The sequence below is a fragment of the Salvelinus namaycush genome, chromosome 4 (genome assembly GCF_016432855.1).
Source record: "Salvelinus namaycush isolate Seneca chromosome 4, SaNama_1.0, whole genome shotgun sequence".
Taxonomy (NCBI): Eukaryota; Metazoa; Chordata; class Actinopteri; order Salmoniformes; family Salmonidae; genus Salvelinus; species Salvelinus namaycush.
This window is the reverse complement of record NC_052310.1, coordinates 62,138,533-62,164,379: the sequence shown is the minus strand read 5'-3', so window position 1 is coordinate 62,164,379 and position 25,847 is coordinate 62,138,533. Positions and strand designations below refer to the sequence as shown.

Sequence of the window (25,847 nt, the reverse complement as noted above, 5' to 3'; positions counted from 1 at the left end):
AACATTATATCATTGCATGTGTCAGCTCCTGGCCTCATGGTACTTCAGTTTCCTGTTGAGAGTAGCCTACACACCCTGGCCTTTCTCTCTCTCCTTCCTGACTCTATAGATAGTATATACATTCAATATCTATTTCCTGTATCACATATACATCTATACTCAGAACAATAGATGGTATGTTGATTACATACACATCTATACTCATAACTAGAGATAGTATATTGATTACATATACATCTATATTCAGAAGCGTGTGCTCTCATGTTTCAGCATGCGGATGTTGATGAGGGATCCGCTGCCTCTGTGGTGGTGGTGGTGGTGGTCGTGTTGTGGGTACCCATATCCCTGGTGCTGTTCCTCCAGTCACCGCTGGCTGATTCCAGACGACACATTGCTGCTGGGGCTAGAGCCGCTCGAACCGCGGTCTTCAAACACACTCACCTCGATCTGGAGGGCACAGGGGTTAAGGAGTGGGAGGGAAGGGGGTAATATATGTACACAGATATGGGATAAGGGGTATACTCTAGGCCAGGGGTAGGCAACTAGATTCAGCCACGGGACAATATTTTTCTGAGCGAATGGTCGGGGAGACGGAAAATCATTCTAATAATTTGTACACTGCAAATTGACCAAAACTAAGCCAAATAATAGATTGTATTTTAAAATAACAATAATTTCATACCTTGATTACATTGAGACACGATCACATATGTCTCTTTTTTGTGTGGGAATACTTGGGAACAGATTTCCTAAATTAAACACATTTTTGCTGTATTCCTGGTGATTTTAGTCTTCATTAAAAAAAAATCATATGTTTATTTAAAAAAAACCTGTAGGCTGCCACTCAAAATTAAAAAAAACAGTAAGAAATAAATACAGAGTTTAAGTAATAATAAATTCAGTATAAACAGGAAAAGAAAACTTGAAAAAATTGGGCCTCCAACCTCAAACTCCCATTCCATTCCCCCAACCCCAATTACAGTGCCTTTAGAAAGTATTCATCCTTTTAAAGAAAGGGTAAGCCATTTTGAATGTTGTATTGCTTTTGCCTCCAGTATTTATGCTGCAATAGTTTGTGTCGGGGTGCTAGGGTCAGTCTATTATGTCTGGAGTATTTTTCCTGTGTTATCCGTTGTCCTGTGTGAATTTAAGTATGCTCCCTTTAATTCTCTCTCTCCCGGAGGACCTGAGCACTGGGACCATGCCTCAGGACTACCTGGCCTGATGACTCCTTGCTGTCCCCAGTCCACCTGGTCGTGCTGCTGCTCCAGTTTCAACTGTTCTGTCTGCCTGCCTATGGAACACTGACCTGTCTCTAACTCTGAATGCTCGGCTATGAAAAGCCAACTGACATTTACTCCTGAGGTGCTGACCTGTTGCACACTCTACAACTGTGATTATTATTATTATTTGACCCTGCTGGTCATCTATGAACGTTTGAACATCTTGGCCATGTCCTGTTATAATCTCAACCCGGCACAGCCAGAAGAGGCCTGGTTCCTCTCTAGGTTTCTTCCTAGGTTCCTGCCTTTCTAGGGAGTTTTTCCTTGCCATCGTGCTTCTACATCTGCATTGCTTGCTGTTTGGGGTTTTAGGCTGGGCTAGTGTACAGCACTTTGTGACATCGGCTGATGTAAAAAGGGCTTTATATATACATTTGATTGGTTGATTGATTTTTGTGCATCTCTGAGTGATATTCTATTGATTCCTTGGGTAATTTTATGTTTTTATGTGTATCTGAGTTATTGGTGTTCAAGCAGGCAGAAATCCGGTCGGTATTACGTAGCACCGTGATACGATATTACGTAGCACCGTGATAAAGTCGCCTCACTACACTGGAAGTTAATAGGAATACAACTTTTAGATCATGAACCGTCTTTCATACAGATTTCAATACCCGGGAGGATGTCTTTTCTCAAATGAGCCATTGATCATATTTTTGCAATATTCCTATCTCAAGAAACTTGTAATTTAACGAAGGGTCTAGAACATTTTTCCTATGAGTTTGCCTTTTTAGTCCAGGGTGCATTGCATGTTGGAGTTGTCAGAGATATTACAGAAAGGAGATAGGAATCCAATGAATTAAGGAACGTATACACCCCATCCAGCAGACTGTCGACCAATTGCCTTCACGTTGTCATGCTGCGTCATGCAGTTGCAAAGCTAATCACCACGCAATCCCTTCTCAAAGTCAGTGTATACTGTATGTCGAGAAACATGCTTATTTTCCTCTAAAGTACGTAATGTCACGATTCCAAAGCTATATGATACTACAGATAGCAAATTAATTATCGCACATCTCAGAAAATATTTGTAATATTGTACTTCGTGTTGATGAAATTTGTGCTAATGTTTGGTCTAGCGCCCAATACACTCCCATTTACTCCTTGAAGGATAGAGCTCCTTGTCCCAGAATCACAAGGAACGCACTGTGCGTCCCATTGATGTACTGTACCATGGGCAACGTTTCCCATCTCTTCAAAAGTATATTTGCCATTGCGAATGTTAGACTCCACTCTGTGAGTCACATCGATCTGCAGGTTGAACATGGTGGGTGAGATTGTAGACTCCTAAATTGATAATGCAGTTTGTTTAGGCAATTTTACAGCTAACTAGCTACGTTACATGCTACATGTCTTTTGAATTATTGTGTGTAGCTATGTTTGCTATCTATCTATCTAGCTAGCTAGCCAGTCAGCCCATAGAGACCATTGAATTGTGGATTTTGTAGTCGACATGAGCTGAAACAGATTTCCACAGCGATTTTCCATGTTGCTACCAACCTTATTATAAGGCCAAAATGAAACATTTGTTCACAAAAAAGTTAGTGTAATTTAACATTGTAAATTAAGGGAATTAGTGGTTTTGGGTGGATTTTCCCTTGAATTTATTATACATTTCATTGTGTTACAGCCTGATTTCAAAATGTATTCAATTGATGGTTTTCTCACCCATCTACACACAATACCCCATAATAACAAAGTAAAAACATGTTTTTAGAAAATGTTGCACATTTTTTGAAAATTAAATACTGAACTATCTAATTCATATAAGTATTCACACCCCTGAAACAATACATGTTAGAATCACCTTTGGCAGCGATTACAGATGTGTGTTTGCAAACCTGGATTGTACAATATTTGCACATAATTATTTAAAACATTCTTCAAGCTTTGCCAATTTGGTTGTTGATCATTGGTACACAGCCAGTTTCAAGTCTTGCTATAGACTTTCAAGCCTATTTAAGTCAAAACTGTAACTAAACCACTCAGGAACATTCAATGTCGTCTTGGTAAGCAACTCCATATTTGGTGTGGTGTTTTAGGTTATTGTCCTGCTGAAAGGTGAATTTCTAGGATTTTGCCTGTGCTTAGCTCTATTCTTTTTATCCCCCCAAAATTCCCTAGTCCTTGCCAATGACAAGCATACCCATAACATGATGCAACCACCACCATGCTTGAAAATATGAAGAGTGGTAATCAGTGATGGATTGTGTTGGATTTGCCCCAAACAAAACACTTTGTTTTCAGAACATAAAGTTAATTTCTTCAGCACATTTTATGCAGTTTTACTTTAGTGCCTTATTGCAAACAGGATGCATGTTTTGGAATATTGTTATTATGTACAGGCTTCCTTCTATTCACTTTCTCATTTAGGTTAGTATTGCGGAGTAACTACAATGTTATTGGTCAATCCTCAGTTTTCTCCTATCACAGCCATTAAACTCTGTAACTGTTTAAAAGTCACCATTGGCCTCATGGTGAAATCCCTGAGCGGTTTCCTTCCTCTCTGGCAACTGAGTTAGGAAGGACATCTGTATCTTTGTAATGACTGGGTGTATTGATACACCATCCAAAGTGTAATTTATAACTTCACAATACTCAAAGGGATATTCAATGTCTGCTTTTTTTACCCATCTACCAATAGGTGCCATTCTTTGCGAGGTATTGGAAAACCTCCCTTGTCTTTGTGGGGTACAGAGATGAAGTAGTCATTCAAAAATCATGTTAAACACTATTATTGCACATAGAGTGAGGCCATGTAACTTATTGTGTGACTTGTTAAGAACATTTTTACTTCTGAACTTATTTAGGCTTGCCATAACAAAGGGGTTGAATACTTATTGACTCAAGACATTTTAGCTTTTCCTTTTTAAATAATTTGTAAACATTTCTAAAAACATAATTCCACTTTGAAATTATGGGGTAGTATGTATAGGCCAGTGACACAACATCTAAAAAAACATATTCAGGCTGTAACAACAGAATGTGGAAAAATTCAAAGGGTGTAAATACTTTCTGAAGACACTAACTGCAGGGCACTCCCACATCATATGAAGGAATGTGCCTACCTGATTTAGGGGACACAGACAACAGTTGCAGCCAATTTCATAGTAAAACATTTCCTTGGTATTTTACCGAACAAAAATATAAACGCAACATGATTACATATACAGTGTTGGTCCCTTGTTTCATGAGCTGAAATAAAAGATCCCAGAAATTGTTCATATGCACAAAACGCTTATTTTGTTCTAATTTTGTGCACACATTTGTTTACATCCCTGTTACTGAGAATTTCTCCTTTGAGAAGATAATCCATCCACCTGACAGGTGTGGCATATCAAGAATCTGATTAAACAGCATGATCATTACACAGATGCCCCTTGTGCTGGGGACAATAAAAAGCCACTCTAAAATGTGCAGTTTTGTCACACAACACAATGCCACAGATATCTCAAGTTTTGAAGGAGCTGTTTGCTTTGCTAGTTAGAGCCTAATGTTAGCTAGCTAACATTGAACCTGGTTGGTTAGCTCCCAGCAGATTCATGCAGGGTAGTAACAACATGATTTGGCACTAATTTCATTGTTGTTTAACTAGCTAACGTTAGCTGGCTGGCTCGTTAGCTAACGTTACGTGAAGTGTGTGATCTTACAGGTTGTTTACCTAGCTAGCTTCGTTGTTTACCTTGCTAGCTAGTTAGCTACATGTCTTAAGCTAAAGTGTACAACACCCGTTGAATATGGCCGGTGTCAGTAAACGTCGGCAAAAAAGCGTAATGAAATTGTTGCCAGCAGAGCTGGTTAGGCTGTTTCATGTTATCCAGAGGTAAACAAATCATTGGCCAGAGCGTCAAGTGTGCGCTCTGAACGCTCGGAGAGCGAAACAAGATGGGTGGGGCTAAAGCTTAAGAGGGTGTGAACGATGCTGAATGGGTGTAGCCAAAGAGCTCTTCACTAGATACCAAATCATTCAAAGGCCATTTTTTCAAAAGTGAGTTTACAAGTTTATCAATTTCAAAGCAGAATTACTTTCCCATTGTTCCTCAAAAAAGTGTATGATATAGCATTTTGTAGTCTCTACTTTTATCCAATGTAAAAAACACAATTTGAAATGTTGCTACATAAGACCAAATCCATGTGGTGAGTTACATATGAACTGTAACTAAGTAAAATCTTTGAAATTGTTGCATATTGCATTTATATTTTTGTTCAGTATAAATACAGTCTGTGAACAAACTTAAAATGTATAAGGTTCTGGTTCGGATTACGGGATGCCAAAGTCATTTTTTAAATATTATTTTCCAGTTAAAGGGTGGTTCAGATTCAATTAGATCTGTGAACCATACTTTTTTAATGGCTAGCTCAGAATATGAGCTTTCCAAAAGTTGTTTATATATCATAGAGATCAGTCCTTTCAAGAGCTGCCATGGGAAATTACATAATTAGTCATGCTATTCCTTGTTTTACAGCTGAAATAATAGTATCTTGTTATATGCTAGTGTCTTTCTAACCTGATACAAACTTTGTGGGACTTAGTCTAAGACTGGGCGTATAGGTAAGGTCAGTTTTGGTGCGACCGCAGCATGTGACATCCCGTGGGTTTACTATCTACAGAAAGTCACATGTATGGAAACTTGCAGAAAGGAGCACATTATAGTGTTTGCTTTTGTGAATGCAGTTAGACGGTTCAGCCCTCGGGCTATCAACCTTGTGCTATCTTAAATCTGCACAGACAACTAATTGCCTTTTACACACTATCTGCTGACTGCCACGTCTACAAAAAGGATGTGCTTCTCTATAAAAGCTGAGAACCGACACTGTTTGTTGGGCCTTAACTGCACAACTGTTTTAGTGCGTAGTTAATTGTTCCATTTTTGCAAATCTTCTAATAAAGTGTTGTTTGAAAGAATCTGCAGTCTCTCTTCCCTTTGATTAGAATTTCTACGACAGAGCCCAGATAGTTTATTTATAAATCCCATAATTGGAAAGAAAAAAGTTGCCTGGTAATGTGTCTGTATCTTTCAAATCTAGCAATGTTCTCAAACCATTACTGTACATGATATCGGCAAGGGTACAGTTCCCACAGTTGGACCATTGGGAGGATGCAAAAGGCTGCCCTCCAGATCGCAAGGCATTATTGTGAAATATTGGAGTATTACATTTCCATGATCATTGCAGAATAAATTCCTTATCTTTTCTGACTTTGATGGTTTTATAGACCACTCACAAAATAACCTATAGGCCTACAACAAGTTAGTATAGGCTACCATTCGTCGGATCTTTCATTTAACTGGACCCAAGTCACAGTAGTAAATAGATAAGCTACTGTAGATTCAAGGAAAAAAGTGAATGCAAAACATTATTGCATTCAAGCGATCTTTTTACAGGTCCACAACTATTTGCAATTGATTTTGTCTTGCAGAAACGGTCAGATACAGCAAATGTCACTTTAAAAAAAAACATTCTGCCGCCACAGATATTTTATAAAGTTCGCCATTGCTATTTCCTTTAGATACTGTCTTGGCCTAATTCCAATACTTCCAAAGTATACAGCAAATAAGGGCATTATTTGTCACCATAAAAGGTGAATTATGGCCGTTATTCAAGCGGAATTATAATGTTCGTTCGCACACTCACTTAAAAAAAAAAATGTTTTACCCCCTTTTCTCCCCAATTTTCGTGGTATCCAATCGCTAGTAATTACTATCTTGTCTCATCGCTACAACTCCCGTACGGGCTCGGGAGAGACGAAGGTCGAAAGCCATGAGTCCTCCGAAGCACAACCCAACCAAGCCGCACTGCTTCTTAACACAGCGCGCCTCCAACCCGGAAGCCAGCCGCACCAATGTGTCGGAGGAAACACCGTGCACCTGGCCCCCTTGGTTAGCGCGCACTGCGCCCGGCCCGCGAGTCGCTGGAGCACGATGAGACAAGGATATCCCTACCGGCCAAACCCTCCCTAACCCGGACGATGCTAGGCCAATTGTGCGTCGCCCCACGGACCTCCCAGTCGCAGCCGGCTTGAAAGACACCTAACCCTAACCCCTATAATCAAATCGCTAGCTTTTGGTAAGAAGACCTGCCGTAACAATAGATCAATGTATTGCTCAAAAAGGATACGACTCTCATGCCTCTCTCTACAGGATCAGTCAGTAGCAGACCTCTGGGAGCGTAGATCTTCTCATTCTGTTCCTGGATATACCCTGAGATCTTCTTCAATACCTGACAGAGTGAGAGGAGAGAGAAAGAGGCAGAGGGAGAAGAGGGAGATAGAGGTGAGAGAGAGAGGAGAGAAGGATGAGGGAGAGATGGAGAGGATGTTGCTTAGAATAAAATATGTAAGAGGTGAAATGAGGACAAGGCTATAAATCCTTGCCCCTTGCTTTTACATTTGCACCCCTCTTTACCCTCCCCCTCATGTGCCCCACAGAGTGGAATAAATTATGGATGGAAGAAATTACTTTGCACAAATTTTTTCTGTCTATGTCTGCTTGTCTTTCTGTCTACAGCTGCTTCTCTCTATCCAGTCTAAAGCCCTAACATAAGCAAAACCCAGTGTATTTCTATTATGCTCTAAGGACACTACGTTATTCTAACACACACTTCAAAAGAACTCATGTTGAGTGAGACCCAATGAATTAGATAAACCTGAATTGATGACTCAGAGTTTTTCCCCGTTTGAACTTTTCTGAACTTTTCTCTCTTTTCCATTTAAAAGCTTTGGTCCATAATTTGGAGACTTTGGTTGGTAATTGTTGAGATGCCCTTTTTTCAGTGTAATTCCCATTTTTGGATGAACTGTCTGCAGTGTTTGGTTGAACTTCCTGGGCCCTGCGTCCAAAGCGTGTACTTGTTCATCAGCTGCCTCACGCTACAGAAATAGGAGATAAGCTCCTGCTCCTGCTCCTGCTCCTGCTCCTGCTCCTGCCAAGGCTTGTGCAGGGCTAGTTACAGGGTTGTTAAATCAATACAAATCAAAATCAAACAAATGTTATTTGTCACACGCGCCGAATACAACAGGTATAGACCTTAGAGTTAAACGCTTACTTACAAGCCCTTAACCAACAATGCAGTTTTAAGAAAATACCTAAAAAAAGTAAGAGATAAGAATAACAAATGATTAAAGAGCAGCAGTAAATAACAATACCGGGGCTATATACAGGGGGTACCGGTACAGAGTCAATGTGCTGGGGCACCGGTGTCGAGGTAATATGTACATGTAGGTAGAGTTATTAAAGTGACTATGCATAGATAATAACAGAGAGTAGCAGCAGCGTTCCATGCAAATAGAAATGGAAGCCATTTCATTAGCTGATGCAACCCGTCAGGATGCTCTCGATGGTACAGCTGTAAAACCTTTGAGGATCTGAGGACCCATGCCAAATCTTTTCAGTCTCCTGAGGGGGAATAGGTTTTGTCGTGCCCTCATCACGTCTGTCTTGGTGTGCTTGGACCATGTTAGTTTGTTGGTGATGTGGACACCAAGGAACTTGAAACTCTCGACACGCTCCACTACAGCACCGTTGATGTTAATGGGGGCCTGTTTGGCCCGCCTTTTCCTGTAGTCAACGATCAGCTCCTTAGTCTTGCTCACATTGAGGGAGAGGTTGTTATCCTGGCACCACACTGCCAGGTCTCTAACCTCCTCCCTATAGGCTGTCTCATCGTTGTCGGTGATCAGGCCTACCACTGTTGTGTCATCAGCAAACTTAATGATGGTGTTGGAGTCGTATTTGGCCACGCAGTCATGGGTGAACAGGGAGTACAGGAGGGGACTAAGCACACACCCCTGAGGGGCCCCAGTGTTGAGGATCAGCAATGGGCGATAATTGTGCACCTTACTTCACAATTTAATTTAAATTAGGCCTAATTGAATGAAAAGGAGAGTGAAGAGGTTGATTTAATTTAAAACAACAATAGTGTAATGATGAGTTTGTGTTATGCGTATTAATCAGCATTGGCGCTCATGTTAATAACTTGACCGCGCAGTTACATGACTGTTTTTTTTACTGTAACTTACTAATTTAATTTAAAACATGCTATGTGTTGCAGTAGGCCTTTAGAATAATGCAAAACATACTGTATCCTGACTCTATACAACTTTATGAGCGGGAAACTGCACAGCCAGCCCATTGAAACTACACCTAAACTATACCAAAACTAATTTCACACATAATACGAGTTAACCTATAGACAAGATTAAATGGACAATAATCTAATGAGTGACACTATCAGGCCTATCAGATGTCAAATTGTACATGAAGAGATCTGTAATTTACAGATGCAGGGAAAGGATCATCACTTTATCAAATCACATGCAGGTAAAACATGTTGATTTCAATATAGTATCAGAAAGAGCATATTCTGCAGTTTCTATTATTTACCTTAGTCAAATAATCCTCATAAGTCAAGAGGTGCAGCTCTATTTCCAAATGTCACTTTTTTAAAGAATATCCACGCTGTCCAAGCATTCAGCACATGACCACTCTAGCTATGAAGCAAAAACTAGTAAAATAATAAACCTAAAATTAAAATATGCTATTTATTTTTGCGAATCATCCTTTACAATTTTTTATGCACTGGTGGTTTTATTTAGGAAAACAGCAAATAATTTCACCTGGCTGGTTTTATTATTATTTTATTTTTGGTTTCAATTTGTCAAAAGAAGCTGTAACTGGACTTTAAAAAAAAATATTATTATTAATTTTGGGATATATTTCCACAAATATTTCTTCATGCAATTAATCCTTTATAATAGTTTCTGCACTAATCAAGCATTGGTGCTTACAATTGAAGTCGGGAGTTTACATACACCTTAGCCAAATACATTTAAACTCAGTTTTTCACAATTCCTGACATTTTATCCTAGAAAAATTCCCTGTCTTAGGTCAGTTAGGATCACCACTTTATTTTAAGAATGTGAAATGTCAGAATAATAGTAGAGAGAATGATTTATTTCAACTTTTGTTTCTTCATCACATTCCCAGTGGGTCAGAAGTTTACATACACTCAATTAGTATTTGGTAGCATTTCCTTTAAATTGTTTAACTTGGGTCAAACGTTTCGAGTAGCCTTCCACAAGCTTCCCACAATAAGTTGGGTGAATTTTGGGCCATTCCTCCTGACAGAGCTGGTGTAACTGAGTCAGGTTTGTAAGGCCTCCTTCCTCGCACACACTCTTTCAGTTCTGCCCACACATTTTATATAGGATTGAGGTCAGGGCTTTGTGATGGCCACTCCAATAGCTTAACTTTGTTGTCCTTAAGCCATTTTGCCACAACTTTGGAAGTATGCTTGGGGTCATTGTACATTTGGAAGACCCATTTGCAACCAAGCTTTAACTTCCTGACTGATGTCTTGAGATGTTGGTTCTAAAGCCATGACATCATTTTCTGGAATTTTCCAAGCTGTTTAAAGGCACAGTCAAATTAGTGTATGTAAACTTCTGACCCACTGGAATTGTGATAGTGAAATGATCTGTCTGTAAACAATTGTTGGAAAAATTACTTGTGTCATGCACAAAGTAGATGTCCTAACCCGACTTGCCAAAACTATAGTTTTTTAATAAGAAATTTGTGGAGTGGTTGAAAAACGCGTTTTAATAACTCCAACCTAAGTGTATGTAAACTTCCGACTTCAACTGTATGTTTGCTGCACCTTGCGGGTTGAAATGCATCTGATGCATACTGTATGCTAAAGGGGACACCCGGCAACATTCTCTAGTGGGTACTTATAAACTGAAAGGCCAGGCTGTCCTAGTGTTAACACACACAGATCATGCATGCACATACATGCTCACACACCCCCACACACACAGTATTCCTGGCTGGGTATACTTTATCTTTATCATCAGTCATCTGTCATTTACTGAGATTTTATCAAATCTAGTATAAATAAACAACTTTCCTCACATGGCCAATATGATCTCGAGATCTCCATGTTGCACATGTCTTATCTGACAAATATATTATCTTACAATGACATGAAAGGAGAGCGTGTGTTTGTGCCTGTCAGTCGCTTAGACGGAACACACACAAAAGCCATGTTATGGTTGGAAGGGCTGTCCATGCCCACCGGCACCCAGGTGCCAGCTGTATGTCATGACACACACACACACACACACACACACACACACACACACACACACACACACACACACACACACACACACACACACACACACACACACACACACACACACACACACACACACACACACACACACAAAAAGCAGTGGACAGCTGAAGGCAACATAGTGTATCAGAGGCTCAATCAGACCTTATCACAGAGCCTTTGGCTGAGTGTGTGATTGTTTGCATGGGATGTGTGTGTGTGTGTGTGTGCGTGCGTGCGTGCGTTGTATATGTGTGTCCAGCTGATAAGAGGCCACACACCAGTGAACATGTATGAGTGGACAGATTCCCAGGACTACCCACGGTCTAGATCAACATCTTTCTCACCAAAGCACACTGATTACGCATAGCGTGTCAGAACAACTACAAAAAACAATGTTCTCTCAGCCGACACTCATAACTAATTCAGGTTATTGAACCAATTCAGTTTATTTCCCTGCGTCAAATGGCAGGTTTCCAAACTGGTATTGGTAACCAGTCAAACCTTAGTACACGTGCTATCTTAATTTGACCAGTTTCTCACAGCAGGAAAATATTCATGCAGCAACAGAAATTGTGAATTACATGTATATTATAATAAATGTATATTTTTGTATGGGGTGAATACATTTTTAGTTAGGATATATCAAGTCTGACATTTTAAAGTGGAAATTACACACTTGAGAAGCTTTTTTAAACATTGAATACAACAATTTCCATTTCCGGCTGTAATAAAGTGATCAAATTAAGATAGAACACCTGTAGGTGGACGTCACAATAAAACTTGCTGACTTCAAGAATCAGCAATTGCTGTGCACTTGCACACTGCAAACTAGCCATACAGACAAATGCAGCATGTCAGAACAGTTGTAATTCAACTGAATGCTTCACCATGCCACAGTTCATACCTCTGAAGAGGTGAGGCATTTCTGACACTACCATCCTGTGATCCCTACCCCTTTCTCTTTGGCAGAATGTCTCAGTGTTTCATGTGAACTTCCCATGCCCATAAGATACCAGCCTTTAGACCAACTGTTCTTAGTGTCACCCAATACTGACGCTGCATTGGCACTCTCAATGTCAAATTAGTTCAAATAACCATGCTCCTCACAAACGCAAGGCTACCAGTACGTCTGTATTTTTGTGTGTGTGTGGGGTGTGTGTGGGTGTGTGCGTGTGCGTGCGTGCGACACCACCTCTCTGATCAACTCACCTTGGTCTCACAGTGTATATAAAACCCATAGAGCCTGATCAAACTGTGACATGGTTAGATTGAAGTCAGCAGAAGCATGGCACATCAGCATTGTAACTGTCCAAAGGAGCATGGACGGCTAGCGCTGCATAAGCAATCCAGCCGCTGTGATGGATGTTAGGTTAGCGTAGCATGTTAACGAAGATGCTACGCTAAGATGCTACGCTAACGTGACATCAATAACAGCATGGAATTTAAAAAAAATAGATATATTTCACCTTTATTTAACCAGCTAGGCCAGTTGAGAACAAGTTCTCATTTACAACTGCGACCTGGCCAAGATCAAGCAAAGCAGTGCGACAAAAAGCAACACAGAGTTACACATGGGATAAACAAAAGTACTGTCAATAACACAATATAAAAATCTATACACAGTGTGTGCAAATGGAGTAAGGAGGTAAGGCAATAAATAGGCGAATAGTAGCGAAGTAAATACAATTTAGCAAATTAACACTGGAGTGATAGATGTGCAGATGATGACGTGCAAGTAGAAATACTGGTGTGCAAAAGAGCAAAAAAGTCAATAAAAACAATATGGGGATGAGGTAGGTAGTTCGGTAAGCTGCTCAGATAGCTGATGCTTAAAGTTAGTGAGGGAGATATAAGTCTCCAACTTCAGCAATTTTTGCAATTCGTTCCAGTCATTGGCAGCAGAGAACTGGAAGGCGGCCAAAGGAGGTGTTGGCTTTGGGGATGACCAGTGAGATATACCTGCTGGATCGCGTGCTACGGGTGGGTGTTGTTATGGTGACCAGTGTGCTGAGATAAGGTTGAGCTTTACCTGGCAAAGACTTATAGATGACCTGGAGCCATTGGGTACAGAGCATACAGGTCGCAGTGGTGGGTGGTATATGGGGCTTTGGTGACAAAACGGATGGCACTGTGATAGACTGCATCCAATTTGCTGAGTAGAGTGTTGGAGGCTATTTTGTAAATGATGTCGCCAAAGTCGAGGATCGGTAGGATAGTCAGTTTTACGAGGGTATGTTTGGAAGCGTGAGTGAAGGATGCTTTGTTGCGAAATAGGAAGCCGACTCTAGATTAAATTTTGGATTGGAGATGCTTAATATGAGTCTGGAAGGAGAGTTTACAGTCTAGCCAGACACCTAGGTATTTGTAGTTGTCCACATATTCTAAGTCAGAACCGTCCAGAGTAGTGATGCAAGTCGGGCGGGGCGGGTGCGGGCAGCAATCGGTTGAAGAGCATGCATTTAGTTTTACTTGCATTTAAGAGCAGTTGGAGGCCACGGAAGGAGTGTTGTATGGCATTGAAGCTCATTTGGAGGTTTGTTAACACAGTGTCCAAAGAAGGGCCAGATGTATACAGGATGGTGTCGTCTGCGTAGAGATGGATCAAGGAATCACCCGCAGCAAGAGCAACATCATTGACATATACAGAGAAAAGAGCCGGCCCAAGAATTGAACCCTGTGGTACCCCCATAGAGACCGCCAGAGGTCCGGACAACAGGCCCTCCGATTTGACACACTGAACTCTGAGAAGTAGTTGGTGAACCAGACGAGGCAGTCATTTGAGAAACCAAGGCTGTTGAGTCCGTAAGAATACGGTGATTGACAGAGTCGAAAGCCTTGGCCAGGTCGATGAAGACGGCTGCACAGTACTGTCTTTTATCGATGGCGGTTATGATATCATTTAGTACCTTGAGCGTGGCTGAGGTGCACCCGTTACCAGCTCGGAAACCGGATTGCACCTTGGAGAAGGTATGGTGGGATTCGAAATGGTCAGTGATCTGTTAGTTACCTTGGCTTTCGAAGACTTTAGAAAGGAAGGGCAGAATGGATATAGGTCTGTAACAGTTTGGGTCTAGAGTGTCACCCCCTTTGAAGAGGGGGATGACCGTGTCAGCTTTCCAATCTTTAGGATCTCGGACGATACGAAAGAGAGGTTGAACAGACTGGTAATAGGGGTTGCAACAATGGCGGCGGATAGTTTTAGAAAGAGAGGGTCCAGATTGTCTAGCCCAGCTGATTTTTATGGGTCCAGGTTTTGCAGCTCTTTCAGAACATCTGCTATCTGGATTTGGGTGAATGAGATGCTGGGGAGGCTTGGCAAGTTGCTGTGGGTGGTGCGGAGCTGTTGGCTGGGGTTGGGGTAGCCAGGAGGAAAGCATGGCCAGCCGTAAAGAAATACTTATTGAAATTCTCGATTATCGTGGATTTATTGGTGGTAACAGTGTTTCCTAGCCTCATTGCAGTGGGCAGCTGGGAGGAGGTGCTCTTATTTTCCATGGACTTTACAGTGTCCCAAAACTTTTTGGAGTTAATGCTACAGGATGCAAATTTCTGTTTGAAAAAGCTAGCCTTTGCTTTCCTAACTGACTGTGTGTATTGGTTCCTGACTTCCCTGAAAAGTTGCATATCACGGGGACAATTCAATGCTAGTGCAGTACGCCACAGGATTCATTTGTGCTGGTCGAGGGCAGTGAGGTCTGGAGTAAACCAAGGGCTATATCTGTTCTTAGTTCTGCATTTTTTGAAAGGGGCATGCTTATTTAAGATGGTGAGGAAATTACTTTTAAAGAACAACCAGGCATCCTCTACTGACGATATGGGGTCAATATCCTTCCAGGATACCTGGGACAGGTTGATTAGAAAGGCCTGCTCGCAGGATAACCTACATTTCACGAATGCTAACATTCGCGCTGGCATTACGAGATAATTGCTAAGATGTCATTAGCACTGACCTGAGAACAGATCAAGATGTTCCTCTCCTTTTCTTTTCTCTCCAATTCTACTTTTCTCTCTTTCTTTGCTCTCCCAGAAGAGGAAAAAAGACCTGTCTGATCACTAGAAATAGACTTTGATTTTGAAGGTTTAAAAAGGTCCTGCGAAAGTCAATATATGGCTTCCTCATAATTTTATTAGTCAATAAGCAGGCTTTTTTCATGGGACTTAGCATAATACCCGACCAGGCAGGGCCACAGGCATGTCTGTAGTTTCTATTCTGATGACCAACCTGTTTTTCTCTTCTGCTTATTCTACCTCCTTAGAAGAAATTGCTTTTCTTTCTGATGTTTATTGTGCGTGCAGCTAAATAACCACAATTAGTATCAGAGAGAGTGGCTTTGTATGTGTGTGTGTGGAACTTCAATAAACCCTTGAACTGGAACTACTGCTTCCTCGTGTTCTGACCGGACACCCTGTGGTGGTTGCTACCGGCCTAAAATCCAGCACCTAAGTTATCCCTTTTTATTGGTCCTTTGAATTCATAAAAAACCCATATTTTTCACTGGCCGCAAACTTGATGCGCAGAGCCGGAGTGCGCTGCTTAGACCACTATGCCACTGCAGTTCACAATGCTCTAGCAAGCCGTGAGAATACTTGATGGTAAAAGCGCATCGTTTTTTATTATTTTGTTTTAAGACCCCTAGATCTTTACATTGTGTGAAGTTGAGGCGATTATGAACGACAGACCAATCACAACTGTAACAAATGACCCTAATGATCCAGGACCCCTGACTCCGAACCATCTGCTCCATCTGAAAGCAAAGCCAGTCCTGCCACCAGGACTATTCCAGAGAAGCGACCAATACTCACAAAGGAGATGGAAGCAAGTACAATATATCACTGACCTCTTCTGGAAGAGATGGATCAGGGAGTATCTTCCACTTATGCAGGACCGGAACAAGTGCAACAAAACTAAGAGAAACTTCAGTCTTGTTGTCATCGTCGATGAGACCACCCCAAGGAACTCTTGGCTAATGGGGCGTGTGGTGGAGGCTTTGCCAGGGGTCAATGGTCTTGTCCGGAGCGTCATGGTTAAGACCAAGACCAATATCTTACAGAGACCTATCAATAAACTCTTGTCTGCTCCTTAAGGTGGCAGAGTGAGACACACACATACATACACATACATACACAGTGCTCCATCTTTGAATCACGTGCCCCTTCTTATTCATTGATGTCGTACTCTTACATTCTTTGATGTCGTAGTCATACATTTTTGGACGTCAAACTCTTGACATTTTTGGAATGTCAACTCAGACTGAGATCTTTGGACTCCTTTCCTATATGGGACCTTGTATATTTGTTTATATCTATGAACTGTAATAGTGCTCTGGTATAGAATGATTTGTGTAATGGCTCTACGTTTGAATATTAAGTAATTGTTGTGGATTCAGCGCAGTTAACAATTAGGGGCCGGTATGTTAGAGCCGATTTGGACATATTTGTATAAAAGACAGAACATATAGAGCTCCATGTACATTTGTGTAATAAATTAAATATGAATGTATATGATGAAATATTAGGTACGTACCTTTATGATTTATATTTACCTGATTGAGATGTATTCATTTGTTGTAAGTGTAACTTTGTTTCTGCCCCCCCCCCCCCCCCCCCCTTGCCCATTCATTGTACTGTGGTAGGTGTGTTAGGATAAAGGCAGGAAGTTCAAATCAAATCAAAGCTAATTTGTCACGTGCGCCGAATACAACAGGTGTAGACCTTACAGTGAAATGCTTACTTACAGGCTCTAACCAATAGTGCAAAAAAGGTGTTAAGTGAACAATAGATAAGTAAAGAAATAAAACAACAGGCTATATACAGTAGCGAGGCTATAAAAGTAGCAAGGCTACATACAGACACCGGTTAGTCAGGCTGATTGAGGTAGCATGTACATGTAGATATGGTTAAAGTGACTATGCATATATGATGAACAGAGAGTAGCAGTAGCGTAAAAGAGGGGTTGCCGGGACACAATGCAGATAGCCCGGTTAGCCAATGTGCGGGTGCACCGGTTGGTCAGTCCAATTGCAGTAGTATGTACATGAATGTATAGTTAAAGTGACTATGCATATATGAAAAACAGAGAGTAGCAACAGCGTAAAAAGAGGGGTTGGGGGGGGCACACAATGCAAATAGTCTAGGTAGCCATTTGATTACCTGTTCAGGAGTCTTATGGCTTGGGGGTAAAAACTGTTGAGAAGCCTTTTAGTCCTAGACTTGGCACTCTGGTACCACTTGCCATGCGGTAGTAGAGAGAACAGTCTATGACTGGGGTGGCTGGGGTCTTTGACAATTTTTAGGGCCTTCTTCTGACACTGCCTGGTGTAGAGGTCCTGGATGGCAGACAGCTTAGCCCCACTGATGTACTGGGCTACCCTCTGTAGTGCCTTGCGGTCAGAGGCCGAGCAATTGCCGTACTAGGCAGTGATGCAACCAGTCAGGATGCTCTCGATGTTGCAGCTGTAGAACCTTTTGAGGATCTCAGGACCCATGCCAAATCTTTTTAGTTTCCTGAGGGGGAATAGGCTTTGTCGTGCCCTCTTCACGACTGTCTTTGTGTGTTTGGACCATTCTAGTTTATTGTTGATGTGGACACTGAGGAACTTGAAGCTCTCAACCTGCTCCACTACAGCCCGTCGATGAGAATGGGGGCGTTCTCGGTCCTCCTTTTCTTGTAGTCCACAATCATCTCCTTAGTCTTGGTTACGTTGAGGGATAGGTTGTTATTCTGGCACCACACGGCCAGGTCTCTGACTTCCTCCCTATAGGCTCTCTCGTTGTTTTCGGTGATCAGGCCTACTTTTGTGTCGTCTGCAAACTTAATGATGGTGTTGGAGTCGTGCCTGGCTATGCAGTCGTGGGTGAACAGGGAGTACAGGAGGGGACTGAGCACACACCCCTGTGGAGCTCCAGTGTTGAGGATCAGCGTGGCAGATGTGTTGCTACCTACCCTCACCACCTGGGGGCGGCAAGTCAGGAAGTCCAGGATCCAGGTGCAGAGGGAGGTGTTTAGTCCCAGGATCCTTAGCTTAGTGATGAGCTTTGAGGGTACTATGGTGTTGAACGCTGAGCTGTAGTCAATGAATAGCATTCTCACATAAGTCTTCCTTTTGTCCAGGTGGGAAAGGGCAGTGTGGAGTGCAATAGAGATTGCATCATCTGTGGATCTGTTTGGGCGGTATGCAAATTGGAGTGGGTCTAGGGTTTCTGGGATAATGGTGTTGATGTGAGCCATTACCAACCTTTCAAAGCACCTCATGGCTACGGGCGTGAGTGCTACGGGTCTGTAGTCATTTAGGCAGGTTGCCTTTGTGTTCTTGGGCACAGGGACTATGGTGGTCTGCTTAAAACATGTTGGTATTACAGACTCAATCAGGGACATGTTAAAAATGTCAGTGAAGACACCTGTCAGTTGGTCAGCACATGCCCGGAGCACACGTCCTGATAATCTGTCTGGCCCCGCAGCCTTGTGTATGTTCACCTGTTTAAAGGTCTTACTCACGTCGGCTACGGAGAGCGTGATCACACAGTCGTACGGAACAGCTGATGCGCCCATGCATGCCTCAGTGTTGCTTGTCTCGAAGCGAGCATAGTGATTTAGCTCGTCTGGCAGTCCCATGTCACTGGGCAGCTTGCGGCTGTGCTTCCCTTTGTAGTCTGTAATAGTTTGCAAGCCCTGCCACATAAGACGAGCGTCGGAGCCGGTGTAGTATGATTCAATCTTAGCCCTGTATTGACTCTTTGCCTGTTTGATGGTTCCTCGCAGGGCATAGCAGGATTTCTTGTAAGCTTCCGGGTTAAAGTCCCGCACCTTGAAAGCGGCAGCTCTACCCTTTAGCTCAGTGCGAATGTTGCCTGTAATCCATGGCTTCTGGTTGGGGTATGTACGTACAGTCACTGTGGGGACGACGTCCTCGATGCACTTATTGATGAAGCCAATGACAGATGTGGTGTACTCCTCAATGCCATCGGAAGAATCCCGGAACATGTTCCAGTTTGTGATAGCAAAACAGTCCTGTAGTTTAGCATCTGCTTCATCTGACCACTTTTTTATAGACCGAATCACTGGTGCTTCCTGTTGAAATTTTTGCTTGTAAGCAGGAATCAGGAGGATAGCGTTGTGGTCGGATTTACCAAATGGAGGGTGAGGGAGAGCTTAGTACGGGTCTATGTGTGTGGAGTACAGGTGATCTAGAATTTTTTTCCCTCTGGTTGCACATTTAACATGTTGATAGAAATTTGGTTGAACTGATTTAAGTTTCCCTGCATTAACGTCTCCGGCCACTAGGAGCACCGCCTCTGGGTGAGTGGTTGCCTGTTTGCTTATTTCCTTATACAGCTGACTGAGTGCGGTCTTTGTGCCAGCATCTGTCTGTGGTGATAAATAAACAGCCACGAAAGGGCCTTCGGGTGGGGGGAGGAGTCCTAGCTAGACGCGGGAGCGCTATAGTCTTTTGACCATACAGACAGGTTATATTATGTATTTTCCATGTCAAGTAATCTATGATTTAAGTTGATTGGAGAATCATTTTTTTGTTAGATATAAGAAGAATAAACCTTTTTGTTGCACCATATCCCTGGATCTCATTGAATGTTTTGGCCGTTTGGAAACCTTGAGTGTGGACTGTATGCGTACGAAACAACCCCGCTTCAGGATAGGGCAGTGGCTATGGTAAAGAGGAAAGGAAGCCACTACAACTACCTTTATGTTTACAAGGCCCTACTTCAGAAACGTTATCTAACTTTGCTGTTGAAGTATAGACACCTGAGTTGCCTAATCTGTTCACGGGATTGTTTAACTCTTTGTAACAGACGCAGGGAGTCAGGATGCAGGTGCAGTTAGTGAGTTTAATAATAACGAACATGGCACGATACAAAACAAGAGAAGCGTCTGACATAGAAACATAAACAATACCACTTGAGACTGATAACAAAAGAGTGCTATATATAGGGTAAGTAATCAAGGAAGTAATGAAGTCCAGGTGTGACTGATGAGACGCTGGTGTGCGTAATGATGGTTGCCAGGTGTGCATAAAGATGGGTTGCCAGGACCGGTTCGTGGTAGAACAGTGAAGTCAAGCCCAGGCGCAGGAGTGGACATGACACTCTTGCGGTTCCTAGGATCTCCACGGAGCTAGGCAAATCTATATTGAAAATGTATTTAATCTTTATGTTCTGGTGCCTTTCAGGCAATTTAAAGTAGGTAGGCATTCCGGAGGTCAAGTTTAGTAAACACTGTGACACCATGGAGGGGGGCAAAAGCAGCACTGATAAGTGGCAAGGGATACTTGTTCCTCACAGTGATACTATTCAACCCACGGAAGTCTATGCATGGCCTCAGTGACTCATCCTTCTTCTTGACAAAGGAAAACCCAGCTCCCACCGGAGAGGAAGAAGGCCTGATATGTCCGACAGCCAGGGAGTCCTGGATGTATTCTTCCATGGCTTCTTGCTCGGGGCGAGAGAGGTTATACAACCTGCTACTAGGGAGAGGAGCTCCAGGCTGAAGCTCGATAGCACAGTCGAAAGGCCGATGAGGCTGCAGAGATGGGGTGTGGTGCTTACTGAATACAGGAGCTAGACTGTGATATTCTGGAGGAACAGAAGACAATCAGTTGGGTCTGGACACAGTTTCACTCAATTCACCTCTGGATGCCAACGCTGTCAATGGAAAGCTACTCTTCTGTGTTTTGGAGAGAACTGTTCCTGTTATCCTGCGTCTCTCTGGAAATCACCAGGAAAAGATAAGTTTCCACATAATCGACTGTTCTCACTCACTTCTGGTTCTGGGTCATCCATGGTTAAAGCTACACAACCCACAGTTTGACTGGTCTACCAAAAAGGTAACTACTTGGAGTGCATTTTGTCATTCTAATTGTCTACAATCTGCCCTTCCTCCTGCCTTGTCTGCACCCTAGTCCATTCCAGAACCCTCAGACCTAACGAACCCTCGGTCCAGAAAGCTCTCATCGGCGCCTGAATCGATGAGAGCCGGCAGAGGAAAAGCCTGGCTCTGCCACACAAGGTTGGCTTCAAGCAGGGGTCTGGGAGATGATGGGCAGGCGATTTGGCTCAACAGTATATTCCCCACTACTGCTGAGCCCCCTCTTTTGCTGGACACAGGGAACAAGTGGAGACCAGGTGACCAACCTGGCCATAATATAGACAGTTCCTATTACTGATACGCCGCTACCTCTCCTCTGGAGATAGACGGGTCCGGCCGAGCTGCATGGGTACAGGATTAGAACATGCCTGGAGGCACTGAAGCAGATGTTATGGGACATGCAACTCTACCTCCCCTCTCCCTCCGACGCTCCCGGAGACGGTTGTCAATGCGGATAGTGAGAAAAATGAGTTCATCAAGTCCAGCAGGCTCCTCTCTGGACACCAACTCGTCTTTGAGGGTCTCAGTGAGTGCGTTCCGGAATGCTCCCTGAAGGGCCTCGTCATTCCAGCTGCTCTCTGCAGCGAGGGTGCGGAACTCACATGCCATTTCAGCCACACTCTGGGAGCCTTGACGAAGGGACAGAAGTCGTTTAGCGGCATCCTTTCCACGGACCGGGTGGTCGAAGACCTTCCTCATCTCATCTGTGAATCCACCTTAGGATAAGCAGATAGGTGACTGTCTCTCCCACACTGCAGTGGCCCAGGAAAGAGCTGCTCCACGAAGGCAGCCAATCAAAAAATACATCTTGGCTCGTTCACTAGCATAAGAGTAGTGCTGTTGCTCAAATACTAGTGAACATTGCACAAGAAAGGCTCTGCAAGCGCCAAGATTACCATCATAGCGCTCAGGAGTCAGAACAAAAGGCTCTCGGGGCGGAGAAGAGGGACTTGAGACTGGTTGTGAACTCTGGGCGGAGGTTCGGACCTGTAGGTCAGACAGGCTCCGTGAAAACTCCTTGATGTTCTCCAGCAGGGCTTTCAGGGCTTGGTCATGTTGCTCAAATAGGGCGCCTTGACCAACAAGACTTTGGTGAAGAGTAGTGGAGTCTGCTGGGTTCATCTCTGGGCCACTGTTAAGCGGAGCGAGACAGGGGAACCCAAGAGCAGACTCAGATGAGGAAACAGGGATGAATGAACCAAAATATTTATTGTTACACTGGGAGATGGAGTGCAGACCCGGGGAAGCTTGGATGAGTTGCAGAAAAAACAGATGTGGAGACTGAGGTTGGAGTTAGCTGAGTAGAACAGGGTAAACAGGTCCTGAGGGGAATCCAAGGTAGTGGTGGTGAGTAAAATCCAGAGCAAGGTAGTTGGGTGGTGAGATGTGGAACAGGAGACAGGAGCCAGAGACAGAGCGGTAACTGCAATGAGAGGATAAACGGTGTCAGGCAGGGAAACAGGCACAGCAGAGTAACAGGATCTTGAATAATCATAAATGGATAGAATCATGAACTGACTGAGCAGAGATTACGATCTGGCAGAGTGGAAGAGGCAGGACTGAGTATTTGAAGAGGTCTTGATTATGGAACGAGTTGCAGCTGGTAGGGTTCTGCTCTGACTCCAGCACACCTGTCTCCAACCACACAATCACACAGAGGGGGAGAGAGAGAGAGTGTACAGGGGAAGTAACTGCAGGTCAAGAAGACCCCGGATGAACACCAGAGGGCGTAGCAGGAGCAGATGTGACAGTAACTGAGTCAGGTTTCATCATTGCTCGCAAATTTCTGCCCACAAATGTTCAATGGGATTGAGGTCAGGGCTTTGTGATGGCCACTCCAATACCTTGACTTTGTTCTCCTTAAGCCATTTTGCCACAACTTTGGAAGTATGCTTGGGGTCATTGTCCATTTGGAAGACCCATTTGCAACCAAGCTTTAACTTCCTGACTGATGTCTTGAGATGTTGCTTCAATATATCCACATCATTTTCCTCCCTCATGATGCCAGCTATTTTGTGAAGTGCACCAGTCCCATAACATGATGCTGCCACTCCCGTGCGTCACGGTTGGGATGGTCTTCCTCGGCTTGCAAACCTCCCCCTTTTTCCTCAAAACATAACGATGGTCATTATGGCCAAACAGTTCTATTTTTGTTTCATCAGACCAGAGGACATTGCTCCAAAAAGTATGATCTTTGTTCCCATGTGCAGTAGCAAACCGTAGTCTGGCTTTTTTATGGCGGTTTTGGAGCAGTGGCTTCTTCCTTGATGAGTGGCCTTTCAGGTTATGTCGATATAGGACTCGTTTTACTGTGGATAGAGATACTTTTGTACCTGTTTCCTCCAGCATCTTCACAAGGTCCTTTGCTGTTGTTCTGGGATTGATTTGCACTTTTCGCACCAAAGTACGTTCATCTCTAGGAGACAGAACGCGTCTCCTTCCTGAGTGGTATGACGGCTGCGTGGTCCAATGGTGTTTATACTTGCGTACTATTGTTTGTACAGATGAACGTGGTACCTTCAGGCATTTGGAAATTGCTCCCAAGGTTGAACCAGACTTGTGGAGGTCTACCATTTTTTTCCTGAGGTCCTGGCTGATTTCTTTTGATTTCCCCATGATGTCAAGATAAGAGGAACTGAGTTTGAAGGTAGGCCTTGAAATACATCCATAGGTACACCTCCATTTGACTCAAATGATGTCAATTACCCTATCAGAAGCTTCTAAAGCCATGACATAATTTTCTGGAATTTTCCAAGCTGTTTAAAGGCACAGTCAACTTAGTGTTCCAGGGTCAACTTCTGACCCACTGGAATTGTGATACAGTGAATTATAAGTGAAACAATCTGTCTGTAAACAAACTACTTTTGTCATGCACAAAGTAGATGTCCTAACCGACTTGCCAAAGCTATAGTTTGTTAACCAGAAATTTGTTAGACTGGTTAAAAAACAAGTTTTAATGACTCCAATGTAAGTGTATGTAAACTTCCGACACTGTATATACAGGGGGTACCGGCACAGAGTCAATGTGCAGGGGCACTGGTTAGTCGAGGTAATTTAGGTACATGTAGGTAGAGTTAACGTGACTATGCATAGATTATAAACAGAGAGTAGCAGCAGTGTAAAAGTGGGGTCTGGGTAGCCCTTTGATTAGCTGTTCAGGAGTCTTATGGCTTGGGGGTGCAGTAGCAAAGAGAACAGTCTATGACTAGGGTGGCTGGAGTCTTTGACAATTTTTAGGGCCTTCCTCTGACACCGGCTGGTATTGAGGTCCTGGATGGAAGGAAACTTGGCCCCAGTGATGTACTGGGCCGTACGCACTACCCTCAGTAGTGCCTTGCGGTCGGAGGCCGAGCAGTTGCCATACCAGGCAGTGGTGCAACCAGTCAGGATGCTCTCGCTGGTGCAGCTGTAGAACCTTTTGAGGATCTGAGGACCCATGCCAAATCTTTTCAGTCTCCTGAAGGGGAATAGGCTTTGTCGTGCCCTCTTCACGACTGTCTTAGTGTGTTTGGACCATTCTTGCGTATGTCTATGTCTGGTGTGTATGTGTGTGTGTGTGTGTTTGGTACCTTTTCATAGCGTGTCTCCATACAGAGGAAGATGAAGTAGGCTGTAGCGCACGCCAGACATCCCTCCATGTAGGACTGGCCTCCGACCTTCTCTGCCTCCGCATAGTAGGTGTTCAATGTCTTTACTGTGTCCTCGAACAGCATCCGCTCGATCTACACACACACACACACATGCACGTAGGCGCACACACACACAGTTAGCAAATCAACACTATTAGAGTGAATGCTCCATCTGTCAGAAGACTGCAACACAAACATACACACACACACACGCACATACACGCCCACGCCATATGTATACCAGCGTGAGGCTTTTATGTGACACCTGAGCCATGATACACAAGCTGTTCTTCCACCACCACAGAAGGACAAACACACACACACAAGCACACACAAACACACAAACCACCAGGCACATTCTGTTCTCTCAAAATACCCTTTATTCTATCGATTTAGAAATACATGCGTCACTTGTGGCATTCAAGGATGGACAAAAGAACCTTGAAAGGCTCCAATTCTAGGAATGTGAAAACAAAGTGAAGTCATATGTCTGTGTCTGTCTCCTTCGTGTACCTGCCTGTGTGCGTGTGTGTGTGCTCACCCTGCTGCCCAGCTCGGAGGGGAATTTGGTCTGGAAGCGGCAGACGGTTCCTTCGCTGTAGTCTCTCTGGATGAACACCTTGGTGGCTAGAGACGGACTCTGCCTCAACTCCTGAAGGTTATGGAACTGTGGAGGAAGAGAGAGAGAGTAGAACGAGAGATATGGAAGAGAGGGGGGGGGGGGGGGGGGGTCGGAAAAGAAAAGGGGTGAGGAAGAGCGAGGAGGGAGATACAGAGAGAGGGGTGAAAGAAAGACATGGGAGATACAGAGGGAGGGGAGAAAGAGAAAGATGGGAGAGACAGGAGGAAGGGGAGGATCAGAGATTGTCAAGGATCAAGGAGCCAAAACAAACTGACACAAATTGAAATTGAGAAAATACTGCAATTTTAGGTCGGTCTTATACT

General features: G+C 43.4%; 1 protein-coding gene across 1 annotated transcript; it reads right to left on the bottom strand.

The window, feature by feature from the left end:
* Positions 1-363: 363 nt before the first annotated feature.
* Positions 364-25,581, bottom strand: LOC120045949 (golgin subfamily A member 7B-like; the record flags this gene model as incomplete). The annotated part of the gene is made up of 4 exons (XM_038990874.1): positions 364-447; positions 7,401-7,502; positions 24,843-24,995; positions 25,444-25,581. Coding segments are annotated over 4 exons (477 nt in total), but the record flags the coding sequence as incomplete, so codon positions are not given.
* Between the last annotated feature and the right edge of the window lie 266 nt (positions 25,582-25,847).